At 37.2% G+C, this 24,920-nt stretch overlaps 1 protein-coding gene and 1 long non-coding RNA gene across 3 annotated transcripts in view; one reads left to right on the top strand and one right to left on the bottom strand.

Moving 5' to 3' along the window:
• Positions 1-23,551, top strand: part of NELL1 (neural EGFL like 1) — a 755,554-nt gene extending 732,003 nt beyond the window's left edge. For both annotated transcript variants that reach the window (XM_074372235.1, XM_074372234.1), the window contains 3 exons: positions 11,844-12,020; positions 14,290-14,514; positions 15,998-23,551. In XM_074372235.1, coding sequence (XP_074228336.1) covers positions 11,844-12,020; positions 14,290-14,514; positions 15,998-16,048 — 453 coding nt within the window. In that variant the 3' untranslated portion in view covers positions 16,049-23,551. The remainder of the gene's footprint in view (positions 1-11,843; positions 12,021-14,289; positions 14,515-15,997) is intronic.
• LOC141578852 (uncharacterized) overlaps positions 1-24,920 on the bottom strand; it is a 101,031-nt gene that overhangs the window by 40,645 nt on the left and 35,466 nt on the right. The window lies entirely within an intron of this gene.

Here is a 24,920-nt window from a genome sequence, read left to right as displayed (position 1 = left end):
ACACAAGGGTGGTTCAACAAATGCAAATCAATCAATGTACTACATCACATCAACAAGAGAAAGGACAAAAACCACCTGATCATCTCAATAGATGCAGAAAAAGCATTTGATAAAATTCAACACCCATTTATGATAAAAACTCTCACCAAAGTGTGTATAGAGGGAACATATCTCAACATAATAAAAGCTATATATGACAAACCTACAGCCAGCATAGTACTCAATGGTGAAAAACTCAAAAGCTTCCCACTGAAATCTGGGAGAAGACAAGGATGCCCACTATCACCACTCCTATTCAACACAGTCATAGAAATCCTAGCCAGCAATCAGCAATCAGGCAAGAGAGAGAAATAAAAGGGATCCAAATTGGAAAAGAAGAGGTAAAAGTGTCACTATATGCCGACGACATGATACTATATATAGAAAGCCCTAAAAGGTCCACACAAAAACTACTAGAGCTGATTGAAGAATTCAGCAAGGTAGCAGGTTACAAGATTAACGTTCAAAAATCAGTTGCGTTTCTTTACACTCACAATGAATCAACAGAAAAAGAAAGTAAAGAAACAATCTCCTTTAAAATAGCACTCAAAGTAATAAAATACCTTGGAATAAATCTAACCAAGGAGGTGAAAGAATTATATACAGAAAACTATAAACCATTGATGAAGGAAATTAAAGAAGACTTAAAAAAATAAAAGGATATCCCATGCTCTTGGATTGGAAGAATCAATATTGTTAAAATGGTCAAACTGCCCAAGGCAATCTACAGATTTAATGCAATCCCTATCAAATTACCCAGGACATATTTCACAGAACTAGAACAAATTATAATAAAAATTTATATGGAACCACAAAAGACCTAGAATTGCCAAAGCATTACTGAAGAGAAAGAAAGAGACTGGAGGAATAACTCTCCCAGACTTCAGGCAGTACTATAGAGCTACAGTCATCAAGACAGCATGGTATTGGTATAAAAACAGACATATAGACCAATGGAATAGAATACAGAGCCCAGAAATGAACCCACAAACTTTTGGTCAACTAACCTTCGACAAAGAAGGCAAGAATATACAATGGAATAAAGACAGTCTCTTCAGCAAATGGTGTTGGGAAAACTGGACAAAAGCATGTAAAGCAATGGAAGCTAGAACACTCTCTTACACCATATACAAAAATAAACTCAAAATGGATCAAAGACTTAAACATAAGACAAGATACAATAAACCTCCTAGAGGAAAATATAGGCAAAACATTATCTGACATACATCTCAAAAATTTTCTCCTAGAACAGTCTACCCAAGCAATAGAAATAAAAGCAAGAATAAACAAATGGGACCTAATGAAACTTACAAGCTTCTGCACAGCAAAGGAAATCATAAGTAAAACAAAAAGACAACCTACGGAATGAGAGAAAATTTTTGCAAACGATAGAACCAACAAAGGCTTGATCTCCAGTATATATAAGCAGCTCATACGACTTAATAAGAAAAAAACAAACAACCTAATCCAAAAATGGGCAGACGACCTAAACAAGCAATTCTCCAAGGAGAACATACATATGATCAATAGGCACATGAAAAAATGGTCAATATCACTAATTATCAAAGAAATGCAAATCAAAACTACAATGAGGTATCACCTCACACCAGTCAGAATGGCCATCAATCAAAAATCCAGAAATGACGAATGCTGGAGAGGATGTGGAGAAAAGGGAACCCTCCTACACTGCTAGTTTGGTGCAGCCACTGTGGAAAACAGTATGGAAATTCCTCAAAAGACTAGGAATAGACTTACCCTATGACCCAGGAATCCCGCTCCTGGGCATATATCCAGAAGGAACCCTACTTCAAAATGACACCTGCACCCCAATGTTCATAGCAGCACTATTCACAATAGCCAAGACATGGAAACAGCCTAAATGTCCATCAGCAGATGACTGGATAAAGAAGAAGTGGTATATTTATACAATGGAATTCTATTCAGCCATAAAACCCGACAACATAATGCCATTTGCAGCAACATGGATGCTCCTGGAGAATGTCATTCTAAGTGAAGTAAGCCAGAAAGAGAAAGAAAAATACCATATGATATCACTCATATGTGGAATTAAAAAAAAAGCATAAATACAAAACAGAAATATAGAATTCAAACTTGTGGTTGCTAAGGGGGCGCAGGGGGTGGGAAGGGATAGACTGGAATTTCAAAATTGTAGAATAGATAAACAAGAGTATGTTGTATAGCACAGGGAAATATATACAAGATTTTATGGTAGCTCACAGAGAAAAAAATGTGACAATGAATATATGTATGTTCATGTATAACTGAAAAATTGTGCTCTACACTAGAATTTGACACATTGTAAAATGATTATAAATCAATAAAAAATGTTTAAAAAAATTAAAGATACTAACAAATGGAAATGTATTCCATGTTCATGGATTGAAAGAATATTTTTTAAATGTCAGTACTAATGAAAACCATCTGTAGATTCAATGCACTCTCTAGCAACATTCCAATGGAATTTTTTTTTTCAGAACTGTGTGAGAAATACTCTTTTACTGACATGAGGAAATGGTTATTAGACAGACATACTGTGGTAATCATTTGACAATATATGTAACTGAAACCATCATGCTGTAATGCCTTAAACTTATACACTGATGTATACCAATTATTTCCCAATAAAACTGGAGCATACTTTTCTTGACTGTTACCATGTAATTCAAAACCCACAGTGAACATGGCCATTGTTCTGAAGCATGTTAAAGTCTAAGAGGGGCCTATTTGGCATTTTCACATACTTGATGAGATGTGAAATTTATTTTCCACTAACCTGAAGGCTATTTATTTATTCATTCTTTTATACAGCACACAGAGAAACCTGACACTCTGATTGGGTCTCATTTCTTGTATATGCTTGCAAACAAATCTATCTCTGTATTTGTTGTTGCTCATGAAAGAGCCGTGCGGGTTCCTGAGACCTGGTTCTTCAGTTCTTGTGGAGAGTAATACTGTGGTCGGCTAAGCTAACCAAATGGTTTCACGCCATAGCTACCATTAGTTTCCTTAGCTTCTATTGGTTAAACTAAATATATAAGGGAGTCATTTGGGAGCAAATTGTATCAGTGATTTAAAATCATGGAATATGAGCTGTAAGTCAAAGGCTTATTGCTGGAAAATTTCTAGGCTCTAGACACTTCTTTGTCCAAACTGGCTGCCTTAATCTGACTCAAGTCACCCGCTCAATTAGAATCTCCTGTTCGCTCACTCTAAATATGTGCATGCATATGTATATATGTGTAATCTTTCATCCCCAAATTTTGGAACATTATGATTTCTTATCATTTTTCCTAGTAATAGAGCCAGTGCACACAACTTGAGGGAAAGCATTTTTTAAACCTGTTACTTTAATATATTGGTAGCCAGCATGTCTCCTTTCCATTCTCCATAAAGAATGTAAAGCATTTAAAGATTTCCACTTTAGCTGGCAGTAAACATATCTCACAAGCCATGCCCTATTCAACATTGTTATCAATTAAGTAGATGAAGATTCTAAGGGCACCCCTGGTCTATCAAGTTTGCAGATGTCACTAAACTGAAGGAGGACAAGCCATGATGATGATAGAAATGACATTTAGAAAACATTGTGACAGGCAAGAGCGATGAAATGGATCTAACAAAGTGAAATACAATGTGGATAAACACCAAGTTTTAAACTTGCTGCCCCCAAACAACTAGCTACACAAGACGCAATAGGGCTTAATGAGGTTTCAATCTTCATTAAGCTCAATACAAGTCAACACTATGACATAACCAAAGTAAATAAGAAAATAAACATTGAAATCAGGCTGCATTAAAGAAAATACAGTACATAAAACAAGGTAACCATGAGTTTCAATTCACTCTGTTGATCAGACCATTACTGAGGAAATTCATTTAGTTTAGTAATTCAGCAACCTCATTTGAGAAATGGAGATATAAATTTCTATTCAACTGAATTATTAGAATTAAATGTGATAATGCATATAAAAGACTCAGCACAATGTATGGCACAAAGCAAATGTTAAATTTATGGTAGATGATGACAATGAAATGGAAATACTCAAAGCAGCAAGATTTAAAACTATGACTGGTCAAAAAATAAGATGTTTAATCCAGAAATGAGATGATTCAGTGGAGACACAAGTTTTCTTTTAAGAATAAAGAGTAAAGATGTGATCAAAGGGATTGGGAATTCTGTGATTACCAAGGCTATAAACAATGATCATGGAGATGGGCAACAAAAAGTCGTTTCTAACACTCAGAAAAGTACCGAGTTGCATGCTTTGAATACCTTCAATGCAGGTGAGTTAAGACTGAAGAGCTTTAAGCACAGAGACTGGGTCAAGATGGCACAGTAGAGAAAAATCACAGGTCACCTTCTCCCATAAATACACCAAGAATTATATTTATAAACCCACTGAATCACGCAGAACACCTACTAAACTCTGGCAGAGTGTCTCTCACTTTGAAATAAGGATTCTCACAGAATCTGGTAAGAAAAAAAAGAAAAAATTGCTGCAGGACCAGCCCTGTAGGGATGGAGTGGCATAGGAGGAAAGGCACTCTCAGACTGGGACGCCCCCTCTCCAGCTGGGAGGTCAGCAGGGACAAAAGCAGAGCTTCGGAGGCTCGGAGGAGAAAGTGATAACCGCTTGGCAGACAGAACTAAGGGAAACTGACATGGAGGTTCCCTGTGATCCCCAGCTCTAGATGCGAGCGAGCAGGGACAAGTTGGGACTGGCTGGTGGAGATGGGTGAGGAGCCCAGGCAGAGGGATGGATCCCACTGCACAGAGGCAGCCTCAGGGGGCTGGAGGGTAGTGTGATCTCTGGCTAGGTGTGTGCAGAACAGAACAACCTGGGACCCCCATTAAAAAGCACCACTGCCTGTGGTGGGGCAGGGTGCAACACAGCTGTTTTCTCTGCTTGCCTTCATTTTTGGTGTGTTCTGGAGAGAAGCTTTATTATAGCTATCATGGCTACACAGAGGCAGGGCTGAAAAGGGAATCCATACCCAGAAGCCCTGCAACTTCACAGGCAAGACTGAGACTTCTTTACAGCCCCATGCAGAGAGGGATGATTTGTTTTCTCTAGAACACTTGTGGACCTGTGCCTCTGGGATGAACAGGCAGTGAGTGGAGTTCTAACTTACTGTGGGGGCAAGTATGGATATTTACAACAGGCTGGCATACCATACTGTGGTATGTGGAGGTGGTGCTGAGGTCTTCACTGACCCTGCGGCACACCACAGATTCAGGTGTGTGATTGCACACTTGCTATGGCAGGTCTTAGCACCTGACATTGGCAGATCTGCACTGGTGGTTCCTGGGGCTCAGAAGCCAGGGGACACCAAAGCAGGTGGCTGATATTCCTGCAGCTAGGGCAGGGACAAAAGCATCATCCACAAAGAATACTTTGTAAGCCCACATAACAAGTGACAGGCAACACCACAGAAGGCACTTCCAAGTGGACATCTCCTGCCTACTCTTCTTCCCAGCTGAAGTGCTCCAACTCTGCCTACTACACACCACAGCCCAGAAATGAGTCTAGAAGCCTCTATTTCAGCAACAGGGGAGAGGACCAGGCACCTGTCAAGGCTGTGACAACCACAGAACAAAAAAGGAGGCCTGGCTCAACAACAACAATCAGGGCAGGCTTTGAACACAACACCTACCACACCCCCAGTGAAAAGGATAACAGCCAACACTCACGGAAGAAAGATATGGCAACCATCCATACTAAGAGCAGCCATTGCAACAAAATTACCAGATGCACACAGTCTACACAGAAATGCTCCCACTTTAAGTAAAAACAAACAAAAAATAAAATAGCCCCTCAAGACCACAGTAGATAACTGATACTCCTAAATCCACAGATCCAGAGAAATACAACTAAAATGAAGAAACAGAGGAACTACTCCCAATTAAAAGAAAAAGAGACATACCCTGAAAGAATGATCAATAAAGCAGACCTCAATAGTCTACTAGATCATGACTTCAAAAAGGGAGAGACCAAAGCACTGAAGGAACTAAGAGACTGTGAATAGAGACAGAGAATATTTTAAAAGGGAAATTGAAACTTAAAGAAGAGCCAATTAAAAACAGAAAACTCAATTGCTGAGATAAGAGCCAAGCTAAAGGCAGTCAAAAGCAAACTAGGTAATGCAGAGAAACAAATGACTTAGAAGACAGGGTTACAAAAGTCACCCAATCAGGATAGCAGACAGAAAAGCAAGTAAAAACCAATGAGGGCAATGTAAGGACCTAGGGGATAATATAAAGCATGCCAACCTACACATAATAGGGGTCCCAGAAAGACAAGAAAGAGAAAAAGGGATTCAAAAGGTATTTCAAGAAATCATGACTGAACATTTTCCAAACCTAAAGAAGGCTACAGTATCCAAGTACAGGAGGCACAGAGGGTCCCAAATAAGAACTCAAACAGACCTACACCAAGACATATTATAATTAAGATGGCCAATTTAAAGATAAAGAAATGATTCTAAAGGCAGCAAGAGGAAAAAAAAGAAAAAAAGAATTAGTTACAAGGGAATCCCCATGAGGCTTTCAGCTGATTTCTCACACAAACACTTCTGGCCAGAAGGGAATGGCAAGATATATTCAAAGTCCTGAATGAGAAAAAGCTGCAACCTAGGATACTCTATCCAGCAAACTACCTTTTAGAGTGGGAGAGAAAGAAACTGAAAGAATTCAGCAATACTAAACTTAAACTAAAAGAAATATTGAACAGTCTACTCTAAATGAAAAAGAAACAGGAAGCTATAAAAATAAGAAAACCATAATTGGAAATGTGGTAACTACAATGAGTTGCAAGAGAACAAACATGAAGATGTTAAATAAATAAATAAAAATAAAGGATATCAAACTCCTAAAGGGTGGGGGAGGGGAGCAAGAAAATACAGATTTCTCTTTTTTTTCCTCCCCTTCTTTTTAGGATGTGTTTGACCTATATGACTATCAGTCTAAAGCAAACAGATATATTAAGGGGTTAACATACTTGAAAAACAGGGTAACCACAAATCAAAAGCATACAGTAGAGTCACAAAAACCAAAAAGAAACCAAGCTAATAACAAAAGAAAATTATCGAAAAACAAAAAGGAAAAGAAAGGAACAAAGAAGAAATACCACATCAACTGGAAAACAAAGTTCAAAATGGCAGCAAACACACATCTATCAATAATTACTATAAATTTCAATGGACTAAATGCTCCAATCAAAAGACAGAGTTGAGGGGAGTGTATAGCTCAAGTGATGGACTGCATGCTTAGCATGCAGGAGGTCCTGGGTTCAATCCCCAGTACCTCCTCTAAAAACACATAAACCTATTTATGCTCCCTCTCAAAAAAAAAAACTAAATATAAAAAGACAGTGGTAGATTGGATAATAAAACAAAAACCTACTGTATGCTGCTTACAAAAGACCCACTTTAGAGTGAAGGACACACATAGATTGAAAGTAAGAGGATGGAAAAAGATATTTCATGCAAATGACAAGAAAGCAGGAGTAGCAATACTCACATCAGACAAAACAGACTTTAAAACAAAGGCTATAAAGAGAGATAAGGACAGTATATAATGATCAAAGGAGCAATACAGGGTGAAGATATTATACTTGATAGCATATATACACTCAATATAGGAGCACCTAAATATATGAAATACTAACAGACATAAAGGAAGATATTGATGGGAATACAATAATAGTAGGAGACTTTAACACCCCACTAACATCATTGGATAAGGTCTTCCAGACAGAAAATCAATAAGGCAATGAAAATACTAAATGATACAATCAAATAGTTGGACTTTGTTGATATTTTTAGGACATTACATCCCCCCAAAACAGAATATACATTCTTTTCAAGTGCTCATGGAATATTCTCTAGGCTAGACCACATACTTGGGCATAGAAGAAGCCTCAGCAAATTTAAGAGGATAGAAATTATTCCAAGTATCTTTCTTCTCTGACCACAATGTCATTAAACTAGAAATCAACCACAGAAAAACAAATGAGGAAAAAAAAAAACCAGCATGGAGACTAAACAACATGCTACTATACAACCAGTGGATCAGCGATGAAATCAAAGAAGAAATTCAAAAATACCTTGAGACAAACGACAGTGAAAACACAACCACACAAAATCTATGCAGCAAAAGCAATCCTAAGAGGGAAGTTCATAGTGATACAGGCCTTCCTCAAAAAAGAAGAACAATCTCAAATAAACAATCTAACCTCCCACCCAAAAGAATTAGAAAAAGAAGAACAAACAAAACCTAAAATCAGCAGAAAGAAATCATAAAGATCAGGGAGGAAATAAATAAAATAGAGATTTTTAAAAAACAAAAAAAATCAATCAAACCAACAGCTGGTTTTTTTTTTTTTTCAAAGATAAACAAAATTAACAAATCTCTGGCCAGGCTCACCAAGAGAGAGAGTACACAAATAAACAAAACAAGAAATGAAAATGGAAAAATTACAACCAACACCATAGATATACAAAAAAAATCATAAGAGAACGCTATGAGCAACTATATGGCAATAAATTGGACAACTTAGAAGAAATGGACAAGTTTCTAGAAACATACCATCCACCAAAACTGAATCAAGAAGAAATAGATCATTTGAACAGACCAATCACTTGAAGTTAAATAGAATCAGCAATAAAAAACCATATGGCTTCACTGGGGACTTCTGCCAAACATACAAAGAAGAGCTCATACCAATCCTTCTCAAACTCTTCCAAAAGATTGAAGAGGACGGAGTACTCCCAAACTCATTCTATGAAACCACCGTCACCCTGATGATAAAGCCAGACAAACACAGTACCAAAAAATAAAGCTATGGGCCAATATCATTGATGAATATAGATACAAAAATTCTCAACAAAATATTAGTAAACAGAATCCAACAACACATAAAAAAGATTATACATCATGATCAAGTTGGGTTCATCCCAGGGACACAAGGATGGTTCAACATATGCAAATCAATCAATGTGATACACCATATCAATAAGAGAAAGGACAAAAATCACATGATCATCTCAATAGATGCAGAAAAAGCATTTGATAAAATTCAACACCCATTTATGATAAAAAAAACTCTTATCAAAGTGGGTATAGAGGGAGCATATCTCAACATAATGAAAGCTATTTATAACAAACCTACAGCCAGCATAACACTCACAGTGGTGAAAAGCTGAAAGCCTTTCCACTAAAACCTGCAACAAGACAAGGATGCCCATTCTCATCACTTTTATTCAATGTTAATATTGGAAGTCCTAGCCATAGCAGTTAGACAAGAAAAATATATAAAAGGGATCCAAATTGGAAGAGAAGAGGTAAAATTGTCATTATATGCAGATGACATGATACTAAATATAGAAAACCCTAAAGACTCCACATAAAAACTACTAGAGCTAATAAAAATTTGTCCAGGTAGCAGGATATAAGATTAACATACAGTAGTCAGTGGCATTTCTTTACACTAATGAATATATCAGAAAAGGAAAGTAAAGAAACAACACCTTTTAAAATTGCATCCAAAGAATAAAATACTAGGAATAAATCTGACCAAGGAAGTGAAAGATTTATATGTGGAGAACTATAAAACATTGACTAAGGAAATTAAAGATGACTTAAAGAAATGGAAAGATATCCCATTTTCTTGGATTGGAAGAATTAATATTATTAAAATGGCCATACTACCCAAAGCAATCTATAGGTTTAATGTGATCCCTATCAAATTACCCAGGACATTTTTCACAGACCTAGATGAAAACAATCATAAAATTTATGTGGAATCAGGAAAGACCGAGATTTGCCAAAGCATTACTGAAGAAAAAGAATGAAGTTGGAGTAATAACCCTCCCAAACTTCAGACAATACCACAGAACTACAGTAATCAACACAGCATGGTGTTGGCAAAAACCAGACATATGGATCAATGGAACAGAATAGAGAGCCCAGAAATGAACCCACAAACTTTTAGTCAATTAATCTTTGACAAACGAGGCAAGAACATACAATAGTGTAAAGATAGTCTCTTCAGCAAAGGGTTTTGGAAACCTGGACAGTTGCTTGTAAATCAATGAAGTTAGAATACTCCTTCACATCATACACAAAAATAAACTCAGAATGGCTTAAAGACTTAAACATAAGACAAGGCACTATAAACCTCTTAGAAGAAAATGTAGGAAAAACAGTATCCAACATAAATCTCAGCAGTATTCTGCTAGGGCAATCTACCTAGGCAATAGAAATAAAAATAAAAATAAATGGGACCTAATTAAACTTATAAGCTTTTGCAGAGCAAAGGAAACCATAAGCAAAACAAAAAGACAGCCTAATAGGAGAAAATATTTGCAAAAGATGAGAGTAACAAGGGCTTATTTTCCAGAATATATAAACAGCTCATACAACTTAAAAAAAAAACACACAAATCAATTCAAAAATGGGCAGAAGACATAAACAAGCAATTCTCCAATGAAGACATACAAGCGGCCAATAGGCACATGAAAAAATGCTCAATATTGCTAATTATCAAAGAAATGCAAATTAAAACTACCATGAGGTACCTCACACTAGTAAGAATGGCCATCATTCAAAAGTCCACAAACAAATGCTGGAGTGGCTGTGAAGAAAAGGGAACCCTCCTACACTGTTGGTGGGAATGTAGTTTGGTGCAGCATTATGGAGTATGGAGATTCCTCAAAAGACTAAAAACAGGCTTACCATGTGATCCCACCCCTGGGCATATATCCAGAGGGAACCTTTATTCAAAAAGATACATGCACCCCAATATCCATAGCAGCACTATTTACAATAGCCAAGACATGGAAGCAACCTAAATGTCCATCGACAGATGACTGAATAAAGAAGTTGTGGTATATTTACATAATAGAATAATACTCAGTCATAAGATAATAAAATAATGCCATTTGCAGCAACATGAATGGACCTAAAGATCATCATTCCAAGTAAGCCAGAAGAAAGAGAAAGACAAATACCACATGATATCACTCATACATGGAAATCAAAAAAGAAGAAAAAAAATAACACTATGAACTCATCTGCAAAACAGAAACAGACTTGCAGACATAATGAACAATCTTTTGGTTGCTGGGGAAAGGGAATGGGAAGGGATAAATTTGGGATTTTGAAATTTTCAAATGTTAGCCACTATATATAAAAATAGATTAAAAATGTTCTGCTTTACAGCACAAGGAACTATGTTCAATGTCTTGTGATAATCTTTAATGAAGAATATGAAAACCAATATATATGTATGCATATGCATGACTGGGATATTGTGCTGTACACCAGAAATTGACACATTGTAACTGATGGTACTTCAATAAAAAATTTTTTTTAATTTTTAAAAAGAGTATAATCAGACATTGAGTTGAGATAGAGATAAAATAGATGAATGTATTTCAATGTGGTAGGTGATATCACTGTGAACTGGGAAAAGTGCAATAGCTTGATTTTCCACTCAAGTAAGTTCTTGATCTTTTATGCATTTTTGGCTGCTTAGTTATAATTTTACTTAGAAATATGTTTTTTAATGAAACATTTAGAAAGTTTCACAGAACACATCAACTTCTTTTTTAAACTTAGACATGTCTACATTTTTTACTTGAGAGGTGGCCAAGGGAGTACAGTGCCTCTAAAAAATCTTTCCTATGTTCTCTGTTAAGTGCTTATAAGGTTCAGTTTTCATAGTGCAGCTATCTTATTATTTCCCTAATGATGAAACTTCTTTAACCTCATTTCTAAACAGGATGGGAAGATATTCTGCCGACGGACAGCTTGTGATTGCCAGAATCCAAGCGTTGACCTTTTCTGTTGCCCAGAGTGTGACACCAGGGTCACAAGTCAATGTTTAGATCAGAATGGACACAAGCTTTATCGAAGCGGAGACAATTGGACTCACGGCTGTCAGCAGTGCCGGTGTCTGGTATGTCCGCTTCCTTTAAAGGGTGTTATCCCTAATCTGAGGGGGGTGGTTACAAACTCAGTTGCCTGTGGGCCCTCGTTTCCTGCTATTTGTGATGCTGTGCAGGGATCTGTGGGTCTTGTAACTAACAACAGGGCATATGCTCTTCCAGAAGACATTTGGATTCTACTATTTAAAACACCATGCAAGACAGAAACAACATATTTATGGCACAGATTTGGCCCAAGTTCATTTACAACTGCTACTTTTTAGCAAATCCAGAGCAATACAACCCTTCCATGATAGTTTTCAAAGCCTTGACTGGGACTTGTAGTTCTTATAGAGCCAAATCTTTCATTTCTTGGGACATTACCACTGAAGGTTTCAGTATGAGAGAGAACAGGACAGAGTGGAAATATCAGGGATTGATACTGATTCTAGGGTCATACAGACCCAGAATTCAATCCTGTTTCTCCCACATGTTCTGTGTGATTAACTTGGGCAGGTCCTAGCATTTCACTGATCATTCTTTCCTTCAGTGTACACAAGTGGATGAACACCAATTCTGTAGCACTATTATGAAGATTAGAGATACATGTGAAAGGCACACCTAGTACTTGACACATAGACGGTACTTAGTGCACAGTGGTTACTATTGTTACTGTGTCCTCGATTGAAAAAATTTTTTCAGGTGCTATGCTAAGCCTTTATATAGAAAAAATGAAGTTATTTTGGATCTTAATATAGGGGTACTGATAGTATAATCATATTTGAGAAAGTCCAGAGGAAAAGTTTCATTTCTGGACCAGATAATTTGTTTTAAATTATACCACAAATATTTCTATTATTACACAGACTGTTAAGACACATTGTCATAGTGAATATGATGTTCCATATGGGAGGAACTCACAGCCAGTGGAGTTAAGTCATAACTAAGCCAATTTATAATGGAAACGGGTAGTTGTGTTCCATAGTTTAACAGTTGCTGAAATGAATGATTCGGTCTGTGGATACTGTATAAAAACAGGCACTCAGAGAACTTGTGCTATAAACTTCTATTGGATTTTCTAAAAATCAGCTGGTGAATGTGCAGATAATCTTAATAGAATAAATCCTTCTTAATCACCCCTAATACTGTAACTCAGATATGTTCAAATCATAGCCATTTTTTACATTTCCCATCCAAGCACAGACAAATCCAACACAACTATAGAATTAGCTTCCCCATCAGTCTGGTAAATTGCATTTCTCTTTCACAAAGCCAATCATCAGGCACTCAGAAGAATTGGTATTAGTTTTAGACAGGAAATTTTCATAGAATTTTAAAAGAGTATCCTCTCCTACCCCGAGTCCTTAAGGTTAATATTTCCTGGGAAAACTGAAGCTGTTGAACACACAGCTTAATAACGATTTGAGAATGTTACTGTAGGTTATATTTAATAAATATTTATCGAGAGTTTGCACGTGCCAGGCTCTGGAAAATATAATGGTGAGCATGACAGACATGGTCTAAGGTGAAGCTGACTGAATAATTAGACATGAGTTTGCATAAATTATAATGAGTGTCATGATAACAGAAGAGGCTGCATTGGGAAACAGATCTGCCTACGACAGGCAGCCCAATGGAGCCACAGGTGCAAGACTCTGGAATACGTGGAGACGCCCTCTGAGCTGTAACACTGTACTACACATCTGTGATCTGTCACTAGCCACACGTTACATTCAAAACCATTCTGAAACGGTTCTCCTGATAGTATCCAAGCTCAATTTTAAATACGACATAAACAACGAAGTACATGATGTTGAAATAATACAGTGGTTCAGGTTCCCCTTTGAACTTAAGAGAAACTTCTCTTTATACCCCAGCCCAGTACTTTACCATGTTTGTTCATTTGATTAGCATTTATTGACCAAAACTGTGCTAAGCATCAGGGAGATAAAGGAGCAAGCCCAAAGCCTGAATGCTCATGACTTAATCTGGAATTGTGCTGATAAGTATGATAAGGATCATAAGTATCATGATAAAAATAATTGTGGGCTGCCATTGGTACACAGAGACGGGACCTAAATCTCCCTGGGGCTGCAGTATAGAAGGTCAACAAAAGCACCCTGGAGGAGGTGATATCTGCAGTAGCCCTTCAAGGAGAAAGCACATCAAACCCACAACGACGACGCTCAACAGGAGGTCAGGACATTGGTTGGAATTACTGAGAATTTCCCCCTCTGGGACGTCAGCAACAGAACTGTGCAGAAGGACAATGATGAGACGTTTTTGGCTTTCTCTCCACAGGAAGGAGAGGTGGATTGCTGGCCACTCACTTGCCCCAGTTTGGGCTGTGAGTACACAACCATCTTGGAAGGGGAGTGTTGTCCCCGCTGTGTCAGTGACCCATGCCTGGCTGATAACATCGCCTATGACATCAGAAAAACTTGCCTGGACAGCTATGGCCTTTCGAGGCTTAGTGGCTCAGTGTGGACAATGACCGGATCTCCCTGCACAACCTGCAAATGCAAGGTAATTGGGTGTCCTGAGGGTAAGCAGGCCTTGAACAAATGCCAGAGAACAGCTGCAGGAGGCCCACTCCTGATGTTTCTGAAGGCACGGGCTCCCAGGGGCACGGAGGAAGCACAGGCAGGTGATCTCTTCTCACTGGAGGTTAATCTGTCTGAGTGGATGGTAGCTGTGCCATGTATAAAGGCAAATTCCAAATGAACATGAATAGAATAGCCTCTCTCTTACCTTTAAACTACAGAATTTAGACAAGTGACAGTAGGCCCAATTATGGCTGATTTAAGCCATTTTGACCTGCATATTAAAAAAGAAAAAAAGATTTTTTTTTCATCCTGGAAATGTTTATATGCTCTTACATGAAACTGTCAATGTCAGAAAAAAAGTGCTCTATGAATCTATGAAGTTGTTTGCTTTGCTTAATTATCACAGCACCTTATGCGGAGACTTCAAGCTCTTGCTGCTTCAAGATTTAATTAATTGTGATTATTTTCCCATCTTTTTGGAGGAGCACCCATGAGGCACCCTCATATGTCTTCAAAATTAAAAACTGAACCCTTCCTTCTTCAAAGCTGGTAGCTGACTTGAAGCAAGGGCTAGGCAGGATCAAATCTGTGGCAAAACATCTGTTTAAGATGCCCATGATTAAGCATGTTAAAAATACCAGTCTTTTGGATTGTGTCAAATCCTGGCTCAGCTTCAGCCACCAATGGAAGGTTCCCCCACTTGTATTTTTATGCTTTAATAAATGTGGATTCCTTTCTCTTTCCTGAAAAGTACCATCTTAAGATGCAGCCCCAATAGGGAAAGGACATCAAACTTCACATTATACCTTCACAAACATCCCATTATACCTTCAGCCCCAGCAAACCGAATGAGCAGGAGACAGGGAGACCTATGTTATTTAGCATTATTTCTTTGAGGTCAGGTTTGAGATTCAGTTAGGAGGATTACAAAGGTATATTTATGTTAATACATGTAACTGATTTTTTCATGAATTTCCAGTAATTGATAGGTACTATCCCCTTCATAGTAACCAAGAGAGACTCTAGATTTTATCCCTAATATGCCCACCTTTCTGGAAGCCATTTTGTAGATGCCTTCAGGTTCTTGTGGCACTTTTGATTAGCATTATTAATGGCAAATTATCTTTCGGGGGTTTACTTTTGGAAAGAATCTCCTTTAGAATAGGTCCAGTGAATAAGTTGTGTGAACAAATGGGAAATATGGGGGAGGAGTCTCAAACATGGTTTGAGCTCAGATGGGTGTTATGAAGTTGCACTGCCAGCAGAACCCAACAAGAGGGACCTTCAAGGGTCGCATAAGCCTTTCCTCTCTTTCCACTCCTTCTCTGGCATTTTCTAGTAATTTTTTTTTATAGCATTCATGGTCTCAAAATGTAGGTGGTCATTTTGAATGTAAAAGTGCACACTGCCTATCAGTTTATAGACTGTGTCTCACTGGCTAATGCTTGTGTCTTGACGCACAGAATGGAAGTGTCTGCTGTTCTGTGGATCTGGAGTGTCTTCACAATAACTGAAGTATTTTAAATGGACTCATCACTGCGAGAGACAAATGGACAAAATAAACCATCCAACATGATGAAGAACAGGACTTGATTTTTTTTTTTTTTTTAAAACCACAGACGATTACCAAAGTATCCATTGAAGGAAGGGGTTCAGGGGTTGCCTCTCAGACCTACCATGTTGCTCATTCTTGCTAACCTAGTCTAGGTGACCTACAGTGCAGTGCATTTAAGTCTATGGTTGTTAAAAAAAAAAAAAAAGTTTCCCGTGTTGTAAGTCACATGTTTCCCTTATCAGATCATTTGCAAACACGTTTAAATGCTCTCATGGTAAATGTTGATGTATTTTTTGGTTTATTTTGTATACTAACATAAGAGAGACTCAGCTACTTTTATTTATTTTTTTTCTGGATTTTGGATCAAATTCTACAAATAAAGTTGCCTGTTGTGGTTTTGTCCCATCCACTGCATACTTAGATCCCCGTGAAATGCATTGATAAATATATGTACGTAGAGCCTAACTGCATCTGACTTACACTTCAAACTACTGAACACATCCCAGATGCCCACTCATTTAGCTTAAATCAGCTGAAAGCAAATATGGTATGTTAAAGACCACAAACATAATTTAAAAAGAACCTTCTCCCCTTTGCAAACAAAATCTTAAGCCACAATTTAGAAGCAACAACGTTTACAACCTTTTTTCTGGCATTGAAAGAGAAAGTATCTTTGCATCAGTTTTATACAGTATTTGGTAACTTACAAGGGACTTCCATGTCTATGAATATAAGCTGTCGTTATAGCACAGGAGCACTGTATTATTCCTACTTTACAGAAAAGTAAATTATTGTAACCCAGTCCACCAATTTTTTCAGATTTAGTTGATTTATGGCACACTGGGATTGGTAACCAAGTCTCATAATGCCTGCCCAAGGATATTTTCCACTAAACCATTCAACCTCATATGGTAGAGGATACACTTTTTAAAAAGATACTTTTATGCTCAGGAGTTATTTTAGAACACCAGATGTCTTCATTTGAGTCACTACCATATTTTTGAGTTGGCAGTTACTGAATTACACCGAATGAGTAAATGTGCAAATGACATTATATCTGAGCTGAGAAATCAAACTTAGGTTGTAGTTTCAAGTGAACTACATCGTAATAGTTTGTAACACCTAAGGCTCCTGAATTCATCATTATTCTCAGTCAAGTTGGCTCATGAATTTTTGTTCACAAAATCAAAACATCAAAAAAGACCTAAGATGTTAAGTCAGTCATGCTAAAAATATTTCAAATGCCCAATATTAATAGAACTATTAAAGATTACAAGTTCAGATCATTGGTATCTATTGATATTCGTCAATATTTTTGTGATGATAAAATTCACTACATGAAGTCAGTCTCATGTGCTATATATTATGATACAGCAGTTTAAACTACATTTAACAACTACTACTAATATTTTGGTAAATTAGAACAAATCTCCATTTTAAATGTAATCTTGGGACGGAGATTTTGAAAATGATCCTTTAGAATGTATTTATGACACCTCCATTAAAAAATACCTATCAGTTTTTTATTGGAAAAACAAAGACATTTGTAAGAAACATTAGTGACTGTAAGGTGAGGGGGTTGGCAAACTATGGTCCCTTTTGTCAAATTCAGCCTTCTTATTTCATTGGAACAAAGTCATGCCCTTTCATTTACACTCTCTACTGCTGAAAAGAATGGCAGAATTGAATAGTTCCAATGAAGACCCACAAAACCAAAAATATCATCATCTTGCCCTCTACAAAAAAGTTTGTCAATGCCTGGTGTAAATGACGGCTAAACATTTGTGTGTATTTTAGAATGCATGTTTCCATGGTTTGTCCAAGGAATTTCCAAAATTGATCAGTTTCCATTGAATCTGTATATATTCATACCTTGTTGCAGGGCCATTAGCATTGATGACTCATCCAAAAATACTGGTGTTTTACAACTACAACCATAAAACTCAGTATTTTCTTTTTTTTTTTTTTTTTTCTATTTCGGTTAAATTTAATCTGTGCTAAATTGATGACAAAATGTTATTGATATTTAGTAGCACAATTTAAACTACTTCCAGATCCTATCAATAAGGGGTTTACTTCCTGTAAAATTATTGATGATATACTCTTATTAAAAAATTAAGTAATTTATTCATAAGGTACTGTGCTAAGGAAATATAAAGATGAACAAAATTGTCTTTAAAGATCACTATTACATGGGCCTTTAGAAGGTGCTGACAGTTAATCCATTAGGGGGTCCTATTGAGATAAATTACTGCCTAAAGGACCTTCTTCATCCAGAAATTGAAAAAAGTTATTTTAAAAAATGTGATAAATCTCCTGATGGAATGTGTTTAAATCTCATGCTATGATAGGCAGTGTGAAATGGCTGTCCATTAATGAACCAAAGCAGTGTCTGACAAATGTATCTACTTGCAGATCATAAACCACTGTCTGCACCACCACACATGTAAAGATACTAACATACAAATTGGTAAGAAACGATGAATAGATAAGCAATTATGTAGCTATTCTCCAACTATCAATAGTATAAAAGCATTGTGATTCAGGAGAGTAGAATATGAGGGGAATGAAAGCTCTATATATTAACTAGACACATCAATTAAACATAAATTTTGCCTCATTTTTCCTTCTAGGTTGCTTATGAAATATATATACATATATATGTTATCTATATACAAATATATATACATATATAAGTTATATATAGGTACCATATCTATAATCTCTCTATATATATGCAATCGATAATGCATATATAAATATATATTATATATTCATATACTGTGTGAGCTTTCTAGTTCTGTACTTGTGTTGCTGTTATGGACTTACTATACATTTTTCTTTATAGTTCAATATATATACAATCTTTATCTAGCATCCAGCATAGTGCCTTGCACAGAGTAGGTTTTCCAATAATTCTTTTAAAAGTTGAATCCATAACCTTTTATAATGTCAAAAACTCATCATGGGGAGGGTGGAAACAGCTCACTCGTGTGGCTTTCAAAGGTTCTTAATCAATAAGCTCTGTTTAAAGATAAAATGTATTTGGCGCTTTACTATAAAAATCAAATAAATAAGAGAAGAATTTCTCTGCTTAGACCAGGGTTAGAGAATTGGAACCCCTTCACACATCACACAACTCAAGACTTCAGCAGAGCACAGCTTGAAAGCCATTGGCCAAACTCCCACTCTTCCTTCACTTCCACAAATGAAGTCAGCATTCAGAGAGGTGAGGTGCACTGCCCAGAGCTCATGACTAGTCACAGAGCTAGAACTACCACCCAATCCACCCTGGCTTTCCCTCTGCCATCCTGCTGATGATTTCAAATGTTTTTCACATTTCCATTTCAAGTGAGCTTTTCTTACTCTTTCTAAACGAATGACATTTAAAGATAGTCATGAGTTCAGGCCAAGATAATGGAGTAGGAAGACACTGAGCTTACCTCCTTTCATGGGCACACCAAAATTATAACTGCTTATAGAGCAACTATTGATGAGGAAGATAATCTAGCAGAAAAGACCTTCTACAACTTACGATATAGAGAAGGAACCACAATGAGATGAGTAGTAGTGTGGAGTCACAGAATAGTCAGGACCCATACCCTCAGGTGGGTGACCACAAATGAGAGAATAACTACAACTGCAGATGTCCTCCCCAAGGAGAAATGGGTCTGAGCCCTACATTGGGCTTCCCAGCCTGGGAGTCCTGCGCCAGAAAGACAAGCCCCCAGAACACGTGGCTTTGAAGGCCAGCAGGGCTTACTTTCAGGAAACCCAGAGGGCTGTGGGAAATAGAGACTCCATTCTTAAAAGGATGCACACAGATCTCACATGCTTCAGGACCCAAGCCAGAGACACTGATTTGAGAGGAGCCTGGGTCAGACCCACCTGCTGATCTCCCACAGAATTAGGAGGCCCCTGGAGCTCACCCTGGGGACAGACACTGGTGTCAGCCACTTCTGGGAGCTCATTTTACCATGTGGACATAGGTGCTGGCAAGTGCCATTTTGGAATCCTTCTAGTGTATAAGCATCTGGACCTGGCCCCGCTCACTAACCTGTGAGTACCAGTACTGGGATGCCTCAGGCCAAGTAACTAGCCAGGCCAGGACACAGCCTGGCCTATACACCTGCAGGCAGGCTTCCTTAGGACCTTCTGAGCCCACAGCCACCCCAGGAAATGGCCCTGTCCACTAGAGGGCCGAGGATCCAGCCCCAAATACCAGCAGGTGCACTAGCCTGGAAACTCCCAGGGCTCTACATCTAGAGACCTCAGAACCCAGCTCTATCCATGTGTGAGTAGGCACCAGCCCCAGGACCCCCAGGGTCCCAGTCCTGCCCACCAGCAGGTTGACACACCAACTCTGAGACCTCCAGAGTCCTACAACCAGCAGTGGACAGACACCAGCCCCAGGACTCCCAGGATTCCCTGGGCCCCAACTACACCCACAACAGGGCAGACATCAGCACCAAGACCACCACAGCCACAGCCTGTGATAGCAGGACCCAGCCCACCTACCAGCTGCTGGCACTAGCCTCAGGAACCCCTGGGCTCTGGCCTTTCCCACCAGTAGGTGAACATTAGCTAACTCAGCTAACTGCCACAGGATCCCATCCCACCCATCAGTGGGCCAACACAAGCTTCTGGACACTCTCTACCCCAAAGACACAAAGCCAGCTGTGTTAGCACCTGGCCCCTCTCATCAGTAGGCCAGAATCAGCTCTAATATACCCAGGGCACTGCAGCCAGAGACTTCAGGAATCAGCTCCACCCACTAATGGATGGCATCAGCTCCAGATTCCCCCGAGCCCCAAACCTGCCCACCAGCCCTAGAATACTGCAGCCTGACAGACTGTCTTATAAGGACCCAGCCAATACATGATCATGCCTGCATCAGCCCCAGAAGTTTCAGAAGGAGAAGAGTGAGGAAAGGGACAGAACATTTTTGAAGACCTAATAGCTGAAAACTTTCCTAACCTGGGAAAGGAAACAGACATCCAGGTTCAGGAAGCACAAAGACCCCCAAACAGGATCAACTCAAAGATGCATTGTAATTAAAATGGCAAAAATTAAAGAAAAAGAATATTAATAGCAGCACGGTAAAAACAACAAGTTATACAAAACAGAACTCCCATTAGGCTGTCAGCTGAATTTTTAGCAGAAACTCTGTAGGCCTGAAGGGAGCACCATGATATAGTCACGTGATGCAAGAGGAAAACCTACAACCAAGAATACTCTACCTGGCAAGGCCTTAATTTATATTTTATGGAGAGAGCAAAAAGTTTTAACAGACAAGCAAAAGCTAAAGAGTTCAGCACCACAAAACCAACTTTACAAGAAATGTTACAGGGACTTCTCTAAGAAAAAAAGAAAAGGCCTCAACTAGCAACATGAAAATTATGAAAGGAAAAGGCTCATAGGTAAAGAGATATATTTATTGTAAAGGTAGTAAATCAATCACATACAAAGCTAGTAAGAAGTTTAAAAAAAAAAGTAAAATAATCTATATCTGCAAGGGATATGCAAAACAAACAGTTGTAAAATTTGATGTCAAAAATAGTAATTATAGGGAAGTGTATAACTGAAAGATTGTGCTCTACACTGGAAATTGATACAACATTGTATACTGACTATAACTCAATAAAAAATGTTAAATAAATAAATTGTAGGGAAGTGGAGTAAAAATTCAGGGTTCTTAAAATGCATTTGAAATTAAGAGATCAGCAACTTAAAATAATCATGTCTGTATATACACTTAAACCTATATATATTCTTAAATCTCTGAGACTAATTTTCTGGCCTAGCATGTGATCTACACTCAAGAATGTCCCATGTGTACTTGAATGTGTATTCTGCTACTTTGGGATGTAAAGTTCTATATATATTAAGTCCATTTGGTCTAAGGTGTCATTTAAGACCAGTGTTTCCTTACTGATTTTCTGTCTGGATGATTTCTGTCTATTGATATAAATATATATATATAGATTGCTGTATACAAACTTCATGGTAACCACAAACCAAAAATCTATAATAGATATGCACACAAAAAAGATGAATCTAAACAAAACATTAAAGATAGTTATCAAATCACAAGGGAAGTAAGCAAAAGAAGAAGAAAGGAACAAGAACTACAAAATGAACCAATTAACAAAATAGCAATACATACGTAACGATCAGTAATTACTTTAAATGTAAATGGAATAAATATTCCAATCAAAAGACAGAGTGGCTGGATGGATACAAATATAAGATCCATCTATATGCTGCCTATAAGAGACTCACTTCAGATATAAAGACATAGACTGAAAGAGAGGGGGTGAAAAAAGTATTCCATACAAATGGAAATCAAAAGAAAGCCAGGATATTTATACAATGGAATACTGTTCAGCCATAAAAACTGACAACATAACGACATTTGCAGCAACATGGATGCTCCTGGAGAACGGCATTCTAAGTGAAGTAAGCCAGAAAGAGAAAGAAAAATACCATATGAGATTGCTCATATGTGGAATCTAAAAAAAACCAAAAACAAACAAACAAAACATAAATACAAAACAGAAACAGACTCACAGACATAGAATACAAACCTGTGGTTGCCAAGGGGACGGGGGGTGGGAAGGGATAGACTGGGATTTCAAAATGTAGAATAGATAAACAAGATCATACTGTATAGCACAGGGAAGTATATAAAAGATCTTATGGTAGCTCACAGAGAAAAAAATGTGACAATATATATATGTTCATGTATAATTGAAAAACTGAGCTCTACAGTGGAATTTGACACAACATTGTAAAATTATTATAAATCAATAAAAAATGTTTAAAAAAAAAGAACAGAGGAACAATCCTTTTATGTTGTGAGAAAGGGGTAACCTAACCAAGAAAGGCCCTCTCTGCCCTTAACATATCCAAAATAAAACCCTCTTCACCATCCTCAATGACTGACTCCCTTGTTAATGTGCTTTTTTAAAACTGAGGGCCCCCTTCCTTTTCTTTTTTGAGATAGTCCTCATTAATGACTGTTATTCCTATTGCAATAGCCTGAATAAAAATCATTTCCTTAAAAAAAAAAAAAAGAAAGAAAGAAAGCCAGGATAGCAATACTTATATGAGACAAAATAGAGTTTAAAACAAAGGCTATACAAGAGACAAAGGCCATTACATAATGATCAAGGGATAAACCTAAGAAGATGGAACAACTGTAAATATATATGCACCCAACACAGGCACATCTAAATATGTAGAGCAAGTATTTACAGAACATACAGGGAGAAACTGACAGCAACACAGTAACAGTAGGGGGCTTTAACCCCACATTTATATCAATAGACAGAAATCATCCAGACAGAAAATCAGCAAGGACATACTGGTCTTAAATGACACCTTAGACCAAATGGACTAAATATATATAGAACTTTAAATCCCAAAGTAGCAGAATATACATTCAAGTATACTTGGGACATTCTTGAGTGTAGATCACATGCTAGGCCAGAAAATTAGTCTCAGAGATTTAAGAAAATTGAAATCTTTTCTGGACACAATAATATGAGACTGGAAATTAACTGCAAGAGAAAAAAATGCAAAAAACCACAAATACATGGAAGCTAAATAATATGCTACTAAACAACTAATGGATCACTGAAGAAATCAAAGAAATTTAAAAATAACCTGGAGAAAAATGAAAACAAAACCACAATGATTCAAAATCTATTGGATGCAGCAAAAGTAGCACTAGAATGAAGTTTACACCACTACAAGCTTAAGTCAGGAAACAAACAAAATCTCATTAAAAAAAAAAAACCCTACACCTAATGGAATTAGAAAAAGAAAAATACAACCCAAAGTTAGTAGAAAGCAAGAAATCATAATGATCAGAGCAGAAATAAATAAAAGAGAGATAAAAACAATAGAAATTATCAATTAAATTAGAAATTGTTTCTTTGAAAAGATAAATATAATTGATAAATCCTCACTCTGACTCATCAAGGGAAAAAAAAAGAGGGCACAAATTTATAAAAGCAGAAATGAAAAAGAAGTTACAACCAACACCACAGAAATGCAAAGGATCATAAAATTATTATAAACAAGTATACACCAGTATAACAGACAATGTAGAAGTAATGGATGAAACGTACCATCTCCCAAGACTGAACCAGGAAGGAACAGAAAACATGAACAAATCAATAGCCAGCAATGAAACTGAATCAGTAATTAAAAAAGAAAAAAAAAAAAACTCCCAACAAACAAAAGCCCAAGACCAGATGGCTTCACAGGTGAATTCTACTAAAGATTTAGAAGAGAGTTAACACTTACCCTTCTTAAACTATTCCAAAAAATTGCAGAGAAATGTAACTTCCAAACTCATTCTACAAGGCCAGCATCATCCTGACACCAAAACCAAAGATATCACACAAAAAAATAAAATTACAGACCAATATTACTGATAAACATACATGCAAAAATGATCAACAAAATGTAAGCAAACTGAATTCAACAATACATTAAAAGGATCATACATGATGATCCAGTGTGATCCATCCCAGCAACGCAAGGATGTTTCAATGTCCACAAATCAATGTGATATATAAACAAACTGAATGAAAATCATATGATTATCTTAGTAAACATAAAAAAAAAAGGTTTTGAAAAGATTCAACATCTATTGATGATTAAAAAACTCTCCACAAGGTAGATAGAGGAAATAAACCTCAACATAATAATGGCCATTTTTGTCTAGCCCACAGCTAACTTCTACTCAATGGTGAAAACCTGAAAGCATTTCCTCCGAGGTTAAGAACAAGACAAACATGCCCACTCTCAGAAATTTTATT

Source organism: Camelus bactrianus, chromosome 10 (genome assembly GCF_048773025.1).
Source record: "Camelus bactrianus isolate YW-2024 breed Bactrian camel chromosome 10, ASM4877302v1, whole genome shotgun sequence".
Taxonomy (NCBI): domain Eukaryota; kingdom Metazoa; phylum Chordata; class Mammalia; order Artiodactyla; family Camelidae; genus Camelus; species Camelus bactrianus.
This window is presented reverse-complemented; position numbering and strand designations above follow the sequence as displayed.